The sequence below is a fragment of the Brachyhypopomus gauderio genome, chromosome 6, assembly GCF_052324685.1.
Source record: "Brachyhypopomus gauderio isolate BG-103 chromosome 6, BGAUD_0.2, whole genome shotgun sequence".
NCBI classification, from domain to species: Eukaryota; Metazoa; Chordata; class Actinopteri; order Gymnotiformes; family Hypopomidae; genus Brachyhypopomus; species Brachyhypopomus gauderio.
Genome location: NC_135216.1, coordinates 18,305,501 through 18,317,637, shown reverse-complemented (window position 1 = coordinate 18,317,637; position 12,137 = coordinate 18,305,501). Strand labels below are relative to the sequence as shown.

General features: G+C 46.6%; 1 protein-coding gene across 3 annotated transcripts; it reads right to left on the bottom strand.

Moving 5' to 3' along the window:
* Positions 1-2,407: 2,407 nt before the first annotated feature.
* Positions 2,408-11,758, bottom strand: mgrn1b (mahogunin, ring finger 1b). Of its 3 annotated transcripts, none has more exons than XM_077009309.1 (17): positions 11,094-11,757; positions 10,528-10,646; positions 10,344-10,432; positions 10,073-10,219; positions 9,170-9,287; positions 8,561-8,627; positions 8,363-8,406; positions 8,155-8,202; positions 7,948-8,016; positions 7,550-7,709; positions 7,193-7,302; positions 5,479-5,693; positions 5,055-5,166; positions 4,916-4,961; positions 4,680-4,766; positions 4,410-4,455; positions 2,408-4,190 (listed from the first exon to the last, which is right to left on the bottom strand). In XM_077009309.1, the coding sequence occupies exons 1-16, from the start codon at positions 11,179-11,181 to the stop codon at positions 4,415-4,417; spliced, it is 1,560 nt and encodes a 519-aa protein (XP_076865424.1). In that variant the 5' UTR covers positions 11,182-11,757; the 3' UTR covers positions 2,408-4,190; positions 4,410-4,414. The 3 variants fall into 3 exon arrangements, with proteins under 3 accessions (XP_076865424.1, XP_076865423.1, XP_076865425.1); XM_077009310.1 differs by having other exon boundaries at positions 4,154-4,253; positions 11,094-11,758; XM_077009308.1 differs by lacking the exon at positions 4,410-4,455.
* Positions 11,759-12,137: the final 379 nt, after the last annotated feature.

The following is a 12,137-nucleotide window of genomic DNA, read 5'->3' as shown; positions in this document are numbered from 1 at the left end:
GCAACCCTGTAATGTAGTTCTCCTGTAGTTCGTGTTGGTAGTGGTTGGTTTACAGCACAAAAAGTCTTCGTGCGACATGCCCTCATACTCATATCGCACGTAAACGAGCAAGTTGGCTAAATCTGCGACATCTATGGATTCATCTAACTGCAGTGAGAAGCATTTACTCATTTTAATTCTCTCGGTCAATGTTTGTCTGACGTTGTCCACCATTTCATCAATTCTGCGAGTGACCGTGTCGTTTGAAAGATGCACCAGGTCGAATTGTTTAGCGACATTTTCTCCGCACATAATACGAGTAATCCCTTTTAGTTTCTGAATTTCAGGACTTGTCATAATTCTGTTTTAATAAAAAAAAATGTGTTGTGTAAAAAAAAAAAAAAACCTCAAAGCATCTTTTATTTTCCGAGTTCATCTGGCGTACCACCGCGGGGTGCTCTGCGTACCACCAGTGGTACGCGTACCACAGTTTGAGAACCACTGCAGTAAAGGATAATGACCAAGTTAAGGTGACCCAGGAAATGGATGTGGGTACTTGGAAGATCATTGAAAATCAACACCAGCAGATTAAGTGATGAGCATGTAGTCAAGCTCTTCATGACGGAGAAATGTTCAAAAGGATCCTGGTAAGGAATTTCATAGTTCATAAGGAGTTTCAAGGTTTAGAGTAGAGGGAGCTGTCACAGTTTGTAAAGAGAATTTCAAAGTGACAGAAGGCCAGAATGAACCGGGGAAGCGATGGGCAGATGGAGATAAAGACACAAAGGTGTGTACTGGAGTCAGGGTGGAATAAACAGGGATTAAGTTGGGATGAAAGTGTGAGTATACAGATTAAAAAGGGTGGGCTGAGAATGCAAGGGGGGAGGGGTTGGGACAAAAGAGGAAGGGGCTGAGACATTGGTCAAAAGGGAGAAGATCTGGACCAATCAGGTCCATTTGTTGTTGGAGACGTTTTAGATGACCGGGAAGACAACTTTACCCCCAAAACCAGAGCAAAACCAGACTAAGCAGAGGCAAGCAAAGAACAATAAGGCACACAGGCAGAACACAGACTGACCGCTGGGCTGTCCTGGAGGCGGGGCTTATCCAGAGTGAGAGGGGAAGGGGGTGGGGTTTGGCCAGAGTGAGAGGGGAAGGGGGCGTCTCAAACCCCTAGTCCTGCCAGAGCACCACACCCCTCATTCAGAAAAGTGATGGTGATGGAGGGAATGGGGCGGGGCTTGTCTAGAGTCAGGGAGACAGGGAATGGAGCAGGGCTTTTTCTAGAGTCAGGAGACAGAGGGAATGGGCGGGGCTTGTCTAGAGTCAGGGAGACAGAGAGAATGGGGCGGGGCTTGTCTAGAGTCAGGGAGACAGAGGGGAATGGGGCGGGGCTTGTATAGAGTCAGGGAGAGAGGGAATGGGCGGTGCTTGTCTAGAGTCAGGGAGAATGGGCGGGGCTTGCCTAGAGTCAGGGAAACAGAGGGAATTGGGCGGGACTTGGCATTGTGTTAACACTATCTGGAAAGGACATGACTCATGTTTTAAATGACAAGCCAACCAAGTCAGAAATTATGATCTAAGGAACCATCTATGAATAGATCTATGAACCATCAATATGAAAATGATGGTTATTCAGAGAAGTGAGAGTAATAGCAAAGAAGTGCTGACCTCAGTGGGTTTGTTCATTAATGTTTAAGCTCTGTCAGATGCTAATGATTGTTGGATCACAAAAGATGTCGATGTAATCAGAAACTAATCCTTTATTTTACCTGTAAAAATGTAGTAGCCAACAAGCTAAACGGTATGGGTTGATTACCAAGAATGTTCCAGATGATGGATGCCTCCAGCTACGTCTTTACACTAATCTCCCACAATATTTACTAATGCAATTCATGTAGGTAATTCGTTTGTTCAACCTCATAGAAGCTCTCAGATGCTGATCCAACAATGTGAAACAAGGATACATTACACTCCTGTTCCTCGCTGTACGCTTGGGGCAGAACATGTTAATACTGAAGGATAAATAATTAAAATTATCACAAATGCATTTTGGAATGTTTGACTTGTAGTTGTTACTTGTACTTTTGGTGAAGATTTATGTAAATATTTCACCCATGCGTCAGGTCCCCTAGACCAAACACAAAGGTCTCCACTGGCTGCAGCATCAGAGAACTTAAGTGTTGAGAAAGAATGTGGGTTACGGTCCACCAGGGTCACATCAAAGTGACTGAGATGTGACCGACCTGTTGCAACAGTCCAAACTAAAGTCTCCACACCTCTCCTCATACACGTCGCTCTACAGCTACAGTGGAAACTCCTTTGCTTACATTCAGATCAGTTCCAGTCACTATTTAATAATCCGTAAGAGCTGCATAGCACGTTCCTCAAATTTAAAACAGCGACACAAAAACCATCAGAGAGAAGCGTCTTTGTAGAAGTTTTATTGGTCTTCACATGCAGATTTTTATTACAGTCTTGGGACACAAAGGATGCTAGTTGTATGTTTGAGAACCATGGCTGACCCAATGTTAACATCCTGGATACCAGGCCAATAATATTACAAGGAACAAGAAGGCACAGTGGGTCATCAAGTTGAATCGACACCATCAGAGTGAGATAAATAAACTAGCATCTTCCACTGTGAAGAACTGTAGTAATAGATCTTTATCAACATAGCATGCAGAGCTTAGTCTGATAAGAAGCCACTAATCAATATTGCATATTAAATATGTCTGAGCTTTTAAATACATTTATAGAGCAACCATCTATGAGTAAATAATTAAATCTATTGATGCGCTCAAAATTAGATGTCTTACACTGGTCTTGTATCAAACACACACACCCACACCCAATAACTAGCATCATAATCCAATATAGTAGTTATTTAAATAGTCAAATATTCCTCCATCATTGGTACATCTTCAGAAATTCTGTCTGGGACCCACAGTCACACTACACAAACACTTTAGAGCTTATATAAATGCATGGTCATATGATGAAGCAGAAAAGAACTGAACTAATCAACAACCAAATGTTCTCCCATCACATGAACACAACGGCTCAAAGCACAATTAAGTAGCAACGTTTGCTCTTGCTCAAAGGCACATTTAGCTCTATGCTACATGCTACATTTACAAGAGCATTTAACACTGTGCCACGGCGGTGTGGGCGGGGCCAGAGGTGGCGGGGAGGCGGCGGCATGCAGAGCACTCTCTGCTCTTATCTTTACAAAAGCACAGGAGCCTACTAGCACTGGTGAAGGTGCGGACACGACAACCAATCAGCTGGCATGTTCACCACACTCTTCCTCAGCTACGGGAACGGAGTCTTTTTAGTAAAATAACATTAAAACAAAAGGTACGTTAAGGAATGACGATAGCTACTTCACATACTGTAGTGCACTAGGTTTGTTGTACAAAACGTAGGAGGCGTAAATTCACTGAATTATTGTTCATCATATTATTTGGTCAGAAAGCTGAAGCGTTTCGTCTGTTTGTGCCAGACACGCAGGGACCAGCTGTCGATCACACACGCTTACACATCTCCATTCTTCAGACCAGACCAAAGAAAAGCTCAAAACACCCATGAACTTTCTATAAAACATTAACATTACTTCATATGAAACTCACAAAGCTATAGATCTGTAGTATACACAAAGTGTTAATTCACACCACCTCTATATTACCATCAACACTGATTACAGTCATCAAGACTTGAAATGAGACGTTTATCGTAGTAAGACGTAACCACACCTGGTTAGCGTTGTGTTTGTAGTGTTAGCCCTCAGATCTCCCCACTCTACAGGAACAGGCATTACACAAATGTGCTGCTCCTCCTGGGTTCACAGTTGACTTTGTGCTGATCTGTTGGATTTTATGGTTGATTAATGGTAGAGTTGGGGGAAAAACAAAAAAAAAAAGACAAGCCCTCCCTCTTTTATCCATCGTTTGCCATTAAAGCGAGTTCACAGGTGGTGGGACTGATTAACTGTTAACAGACAGGAGTGAAGAGCCCAGCAGAAGAGGAGGGCCATGGGGGGAGAGGCGGGGCTGGGGCTGGTGGGCAGAGCTTCACAGAGAGGGGCGGGCTCAGAGGGCTTGTGGGTGGCTACTCATCCTCCATGTGCAAGCTGCTGGTGGGACACAGGAGAGGCTGGCTGGAGCAACTGGTGCACTGAGTGACCAGACTCTCCATGGAGCCCGACAGACCTGCGGAGTGGGAGGAGCTCGTCACAACAGGCCACACAGGATGGACACGCCCACCTCACACATCTGTTTGATGGCCAAGAAGAAGAAACGTGGCAACATGGCACCTGCTGGGTCGCTTTTCAACATTTACCAACATTTGTTTTCAGGGTTAAGGAAAAAACACAGAGCACAGAAGAAAGAAAAGATCGTGCAAGACCGAAGGCAGAGCAGCCTACATACCAGAGTTACTCTTCCATACCAATAGAGCAGCAGTCGGGACCTAGAGCTGTCCAGGGCAAGAGGAAGAGACGGCAGGCAAGAGAAGTGAGAGACAGAAAGCGAATATGCCACGCGGGTCAGACGCCACGCGGGTCAGACAGCAAAGCTGACAAGGCAAGACACCGCGAACACACACAGAGGATGAACAATCACACACACGCTATCAAGCATGCACACACAGGACTGAACGCATTTGTCTGGTCTGGTGTCCGAGCCATGCGGGATACTCACCCGGCGGGTCACTCTCAGTTTTAGTCAGACTACTGTGCTCACTGCTGCAGTCAGGGCCCATTTCACCTTCAGAATTCAGCCGGTCCTCTGCACAGAGCAACACCCCACCAACACAGTCACACACACACACACACACACACATTTCCATAATCTCCGGTTACAGAGGCTTTAGTTATCACGGCGCTTTGAGATGAAAGATCTGGGATCAAAAGGCTTATTTCACAAATGCCACTAACCATCTTCTGGAGACAGAGAGTCAGGTGCATCATCTCCAGCGGTGCCCTGTGAAGGAGATGGGGGCAGCGTGTGAAAGAGTGAAGTAAAACCACACACACACACACACACACACACACACACACTCAGGATCAGCCAGACCTCAGTAGGAGCAGGACTGCTGGACAGCAGGGTGTGGGCCTGTGCGTCGGACAGCTCTGACAGCTTCTCCTCATCCTCCTCCTGGATGGGGGACGACGGGGAACGCAGGGTGCTGTTGACAGGGCAGAGAACACCTCAGCTGGGACTATCACACACACACACACACACACACACACACACACAGGCCCCTCATCCCAGCGCTGGGGGCACAAGGAGATCCTGACGCCTGGCTGAGGGCTGGCCATACCAGGAACACTGGCCAACAAACAGGAAGGCCTGCTTTAGTCAGGACCTCAGGACGTGGCTCGTTACAAACACAGCGAGACGTCCCGCTGAAAATGCCATGCTAACAAAGCTAATGACAAGCGCTGGGGCAGAGTGCTTCACAACAGCTCCAGTGGAGGGGCAGTGGAGGGGCATTTACCTGTCGGGAGACTTGCTGGATTTGCCCTTCTGCAGCCCGCTGTCTCCAGAGTGCTCGGGAGAGCTCAGCTGCCTGCTGTCTCCGCTCAGGCTCCCTGAGAAGTTGATTTCGTCATACAGAGGAGCAGACGGGACCCCAGGAGAGACTGCCGTAAGCCCGTTCAGAGCCTCCAGCAGAGAGATGGGCTCGAAGCCGGGGGGGACGGAGTCAGAGCTCTGACACACACACACACACACACACACACACACACACACACACACACACACACACACACACACACAGAGAGTGCAGGGAGGGCATTAGTTCAATGCAGGCCTGGTCAGTGTTTCACATGTTTCATAGCACATACCCATACAAGTGTTTGCTAATGACTAGAATTCACTGTATTATGAAATTGTATTATGTATTATGAAAATGAAATGAAAAAATGTTTGTTGTGTTTACTAGGGTAAGTGTTCATAACTAGTGGTGCTAGTGGCCGTGTTTAGTGTGTGGTAGTGGTGGTGGGGTAGGGGCCGTGTTTAGTGTGTGGTAGTGGGGTAGGGGCCGTGTTTAGTGTGTGGTGGTGGGGTAGGGGCCGTGTTTAGTGTGTGGTGGTGGGGTAGGGGCCGTGTTTAGTGTGTGGTGGTGGGGTAGGGGCCGTGTTTAGTGTGTGGTGGTGGGGTAGGGGCCGTGTTTAGTGTGTGGTGGTGGGGTAGGGGCCGTGTTTAGTGTGTGGTGGTGGGGTAGGGGCCGTGTTTAGTGTGTGGTAGTGGGGTAGGGGCCGTGTTTAGTGTGTGGTAGTGGGGTAGGGGCCGTGTTTAGTGTGTGGTAGTGGGGTAGGGGCCGTGTTTAGTGTGTGGTAGTGGGGTAGGGGCCGTGTTTAGTGTGTGGTGGTGGGGTAGGGGCCGTGTTTAGTGTGTGGTGGTGGGGTAGGGGCCGTGTTTAGTGTGTGGTGGTGGGGTAGGGGTCGTGTTTAGTGTGTCGTGGTGGGGTAGGGGCCGTGTTTAGTGTGTGGTGGTGGGGTAGGGGTCGTGTTTAGTGTGTCGTGGTGGGGTAGGGGCCGTGTTTAGTGTGTGGTAGTGGTGGTGGGGTAGGGGCCGTGTTTAGTGTGTGGTAGTGATGGTGGGGTAGGGGCCGTGTTTAGTGTGTGGTAGTGGTGGTGGGGTAGGGGCCGTGTTTAGTGTGTGGTAGTGGTGGTGGGGTAGGGGCCGTGTTTAGTGTGTGGTAGTGATGGTGGGGTAGGGGCCGTGTTTAGTGTGTGGTAGTGGTGGTGGGGTAGGGGCCGTGTTTAGTGTGTGGTAGTGGTGGTGGGGTAGGGGCCGTGTTTAGTGTGTGGTAGTGATGGTGGGGTAGGGGCCGTGTTTAGTGTGTGGTAGTGATGGTGGGGTAGGGGCCGTGTTTAGTGTGTGGTAGTGGTGGTGGGGTAGGGGCCGTGTTTAGTGTGTGGTAGTGGTGGTGGGGTAGGGGCCGTGTTTAGTGTGTGGTAGTGGTGGTGGGGTAGGGGCCGTGTTTAGTGTGTGGTAGTGGTGGTGGGGTAGGGGCCGTGTTTAGTGTGTGGTAGTGGTGGTGGGGTAGGGGCCGTGTTTAGTGTGTGGTAGTGATGGTGGGGTAGGGGCCGTGTTTAGTGTGTGGTAGTGGTGGTGGGGTAGGGGCCGTGTTTAGTGTGTGGTAGTGATGGTGGGGTAGGGGCCGTGTTTAGTGTGTGGTAGTGATGGTGGGGTAGGGGCCCTACCGAGTGTTCATCATGGTCCATGCTCTGAGCCAGCACGGGACTGAAGGAGACTGGGGAGAGGGCGCCGGCTTTCTTCCTCACAGCTCTGATCTGCAGCAGGGCTCGAAACGCTACACACACACACACACACACACACACACACACACACACACACACACACACACACACACACACACACACACACACACACACACACACACACACACACACACACACACACACACACACACACACACACACACACACAATGCTGTCAATACAGAGACAGCTATTTAACACTACATTTTCAGTGGTTTGGTGTACGGAGCAAGTTGTCCGATTACTGCGTAGTAGTTCAATAGTCCAGGTGGTACGTACGTAGTCTGCAGATGGGGCAGTTGTTGGCCTGGTAACGCAGTGTGTCTGCACACGAGTTACACAGGCACAGGTGCCTACACGGCAGGATGAGTGTGTCACGCAGGTCTGACAGACACACCACACACTCATTGCTGTTGTCACTGTTCTCATCATCAGACGGCTAGAGTGATGAAGAGGGAGGAGACAATTAGACTGCAGCATCACACGCTCACGTCATCACGACAGTTCTGCTGGAAAACATTCACCACGCATGCTTTTAAAATGTATTTACATTCAGATGTCAAGAAGCAAAAGGCCATCAGATCGTGAAACATGGACGGGGTGACTGCCTGAAAGAGGAAAACTCAGAGACTGAAAACGTGGATGACATCGTGGATATCATCGTGAATTACATTCACCTTAGTCTCCTGGTTGTTCTTATTTTCAATGCCATAGATCTCCTGGAGCAAGTAGCTAACCCGATCCACCTACGGACAGTCAACGGTATCAGGTGATACAACAGCTCCTTAGCACAAATGTAAGGTGACCTCAGGAACAAATCAATAATCCATTCAGCAGTGGTTAAGAAGTTAAACGGTCATCAGCTGCAGAGCAGAATTACTCACAATTTGTTTCTGCTTTAATGGCTTCACGGAGAAGCTGCCGTCCACATGCTGCCACGTTGGGGAAACAAAACAACAGGTAAACAGGTAAACACGCGTTTACCATCAGCACACACATGAAATCGCTAACTTCATCATAGTTTGGTATGGTTCTTATGTTGGCTCTGTGTTGCATGTGGTTTCTCTAAACACTTGCTTTGGCTCCACCTACTTTCTCAAAGGCAGCCAATAGCACATGTGCGTGTCCCAAGCAATCTGCAAGAAAAACATAACAATTAGCCACCTGTGCCATTCCTAAGACGCTGGCCTCTATAAAAGACACAGCACACAATATGGGCAATAGGATTTAGCAAGAGAATCATATAAAGAGGACTTCCTGTCCAGGTCACATGACCAAAGTTGTACACACCATCTCCTTCATCCACCACGGCCTGGATGACCATAGGGAAAACACCTCTGTCCAAATCAAAGTTAAGCTGAAAGATATTACAGAACATGTCAGACAAAATTATTCCCTTAAATCATTCTTTATTCAAACACTTGAAATTCTGCTTGTTTATAAGCGACTTCTCTTCCTGCTGTACCATTGTCTCCTAGCAACAGGAGAGGGACTTGTTGTTAATCTCAGTTCCTATAAACAGTTTTTTTGTTTTTTACCATATTGAAATGGATTCTTCACATCATTCATCTCAATGTTTACAGTCAAATGTATCTACTTGTAGTTTTTGTTTATTCAGAATGTTTTGCCCACGTCTTGCCTAACAAGAACACATGTAAACACAGTGTGCTGTTCTGGCGCACATATTGCTGAGAACAAATTTCTAGAAATGCAAAACAGACCAAACAAGACATATTTGACCATACATAGAGTTCCCAATTTTCATCTGTTTTTAGACCTCTCTCACTCTACTAACTAATCCAACTCTACTAAGCATGGATGTGCTGGTGCCAAAACATTTCTTTCATTTTCATTTAAACGTGATTATGATGTCATAAAGAGAGAGGGTTTGTAACTCACATCTTCCTCCTTCCATTCAGAAAAATTGATCTTGAAGGAGGGCAGAGAGAACTGCTGGCTCACACCCCGTTTGTAGTGTACCGTTTCAGACACCAGGCCTGGATTCCTGGGACTATAACTAAAGAGGGGTGAGGAAGACAGCAAAATGTTCATACAACACCTATTTATGTCTGACATCACACTGCATGCAATAATAAAAGGCCCTGTCTAATACTTTTCTTTATCCTCTATGGCTTGTGAGGAATTTGACAATGTCCACTCAATTATAGGAGTCAGAGTAAATGTTTTATGAAATTAGACATCTGTAAACTAGGTGACTGAACTAACACAAAGGAAGGAAATGAGAATGTGTGTAATTCATTAAAAGCATCAGATGTTTATAGAATCCTGCTACGCGTCACCTATCCTCCCGCTCCCCTACAAACCTGCTGCGTATCCATGGAAACACACTGTTGCTAAGGGCTGTGAATATCTCTATGTGGTTCTCAGACATATAGTTATGATTCATTTATAGCCAGGAGCACAACCCAAACACATTTAATCAAAATGGCAAAAACTTAGAGCCTTGAGTGGTGAAAATTGCAAGAGCAGGTGTAAGGTATTGTGTATTTAACAACAGCAGGTGTGAGGTATTGTGTATTTTAAAGCACTGCTATACTCAATGAGATGCACTCTACAACACTACACTGCCAATGAGCTGCTCGTCATTCGACTTTCTGCCCATAAGAGTTCACGAGCATCCATGAAGAATGAATGAATCTTTCAACTTGTATAGCGCCTTTCTAGATACCCAAGGGGAGCCTCAGGCGGAGATAAACGGTCCCTCAAAGATGAAACAGAAACGGCAGAAACGTTTCTGCTTCACAGTTTGCGTGGTGTTCAGTTATACAGTGCAAGTCTTACACTGCCATTCCATTAGTGAACTCCTCAAATGCCTGGCAGTAGATAGTGATAGCGACTCGGGCATCTGAGTCAAAGGTGAACTCCACTCCATATAAAACCTTTGGCTTTGCTCCTTCCTCTGTGGGTGAATCACCATCATCTTTGTACCTGTAAATTGCACACAATTTCACAAGCAGTCATTCCACTGACACTGACTAATCCAACTCTCCTACTTAAAACCAAGGTACTGAAGAGGTTAGCTTAGTTTTCTAATCAGCAGGAGCTTCCATACCTGACAAGTCTTAAAGAGTCCTTTCTGATGTTGATAAGACTTCTTAAAGTCTTCACCGGTTCGTGGGGTGCAGGAGTCACATAGGGAAACTGTGCATTGTGATGTTAACACAGGTGTTAGCATAAGACCTTAAATAAAGCAAACACAACGGCTTAAGAAAAACCTGTGAACTTGACTTCTGCACCTGCACTGGACGGTTGCCTAGAAAATTGAGATCCATGTTTTCCCCAAACAGATAACCTTCCGGATGTGGTGTGTCAAACTTCTCTCCTCCCATGAAGAAGTGACTAGCAAAATAATTCCCTTTGAGGAAAAGAAGAGAGCCAAATTAGCTTGAATTTCAATTTCAAACAATAAGCAACAACCCTTCTGTTATGTAACTCGCACTGTCCATTAACATGCCTCTCCAAAACCCCAGTGCACTATATTAAACTATAAACACTAGTGGGTAATGTTGATCAAGGGCAGTGTTTACATCTCTAGTAAAGGTTCATTACGAGTTAGTAACAGCCATCGGAGAAAACAATGTAGGACTGAACTACTGAAATCAGAAAACACTGTAACTGATGCCAAATATCGCAACGTATAACTCTTTGTATCCTGTCGCATAAATGTAATGAACTATATAAGTTTAATTTATAATATCACCACATAACCAACTAGGACACAAACAGCCGTTTAGCTCGCTGCCCACATTACCCAGCTCAGCACGCTAGCTAGCACCGCTGTCCAACGAGAAGAAAAACGTACCAGATTTCGGTGGAAATCTATATGCCGAGTTTGCCTGAATGTCAATATCCTCCACCCCAGCGATCCTTCGCCCGAGGACGGAGCCCATGACTCAGCGACGGCCGCCTGGCCCAACGCGACGGGAGAACGGGGTGAGGTGGCCGGCTAGCTGCAGCTCACGGCGTCGGCGAGGCTAACGAGCTAGGCTAGTTACAGCGCCCACTTCTGTGGCGTGTGGCACCAGGAGTGGATATTTCCCTCTCGCGTTCAGCTGCGCAAATATTTTTACATTATTCTAAACATGTCAAGAAGCAACTCGGTCGCCATGTACCCAGTTAGCCGTCTTAGCTAACGAGCCCCGGGTGGTTCACGTTATGCTAGCTGGCTAATCGGCTAACGCGAGAATTCTAGAGCTCGAGGAGGTGCGCGAGCGTCGAGTGTTCCGCTGGCAGCGCAGAAAACAGCACCAACAGCCCCGAACTGCAGATTTGTGTATGTTATCAAAGTATGCACCGAGCCACCTAGTGTACAACCTACTTTTCTAAAGACGGTACGCTAAAAACAACAAACCGGAAAGTGGTTGTTCGCTATTTAAATTATAGGATGCGCTTGGATTTGTCATCGTGACATACAGATTATTCATCCAATCCAGACTACAGCCTGCAGACGACACGGGCCGTTAACACAAACGCAAACTCGAGTGCACGCTTCAACAGAGTCGAACCTAACGGCACAGCTTTTGCAGTATTTCGTTATATAACCATCGGATAATTCTGATAAAAATATAACTGTACTGCATACAGATTTATTGAGTACCTCAGAAGCAACATTAAGATGGCAAAAATAGCAGGGCAAGATAATAATATAACAAAGATGAAAGTGGCATTCTGTACCCGAGTTGACGCGTAATTAATTGTGTCGTTGCAAACGATTATCCTAATTATAAACGTTACGATAAAGTAGTTTGTACAAAACGTCTAGGAGTTGTTTCTAATCATTCGATGACGACAAATATCATATAAAGCACAAATATAATGTACACTCTGCTTTAATCATGTACTCGCT

What these genes read in the sequence shown, in the direction of transcription:
- mgrn1b (XM_077009308.1), bottom strand. Translation starts at nt 11,181, where the DNA reads ATGGGCTCCGTCCTCGGGCGAAGGATCGCTGGGGTGGAGGATATTGAC. An exon ending in TAGATTTCCACCGAAATCTG is followed by an intron (nt 10,647 to 11,093) that starts GTACGTTTTTCT and finishes TTTTCCTCAAAG; the next exon opens with GGAATTATTTTGCTAGTCAC. An exon ending in CTGCCCCATCTGCAGACTAC is followed by an intron (nt 7,303 to 7,549) that starts GTACGTACCACC and finishes GTGTGTGTGTAG; the next exon opens with CGTTTCGAGCCCTGCTGCAG.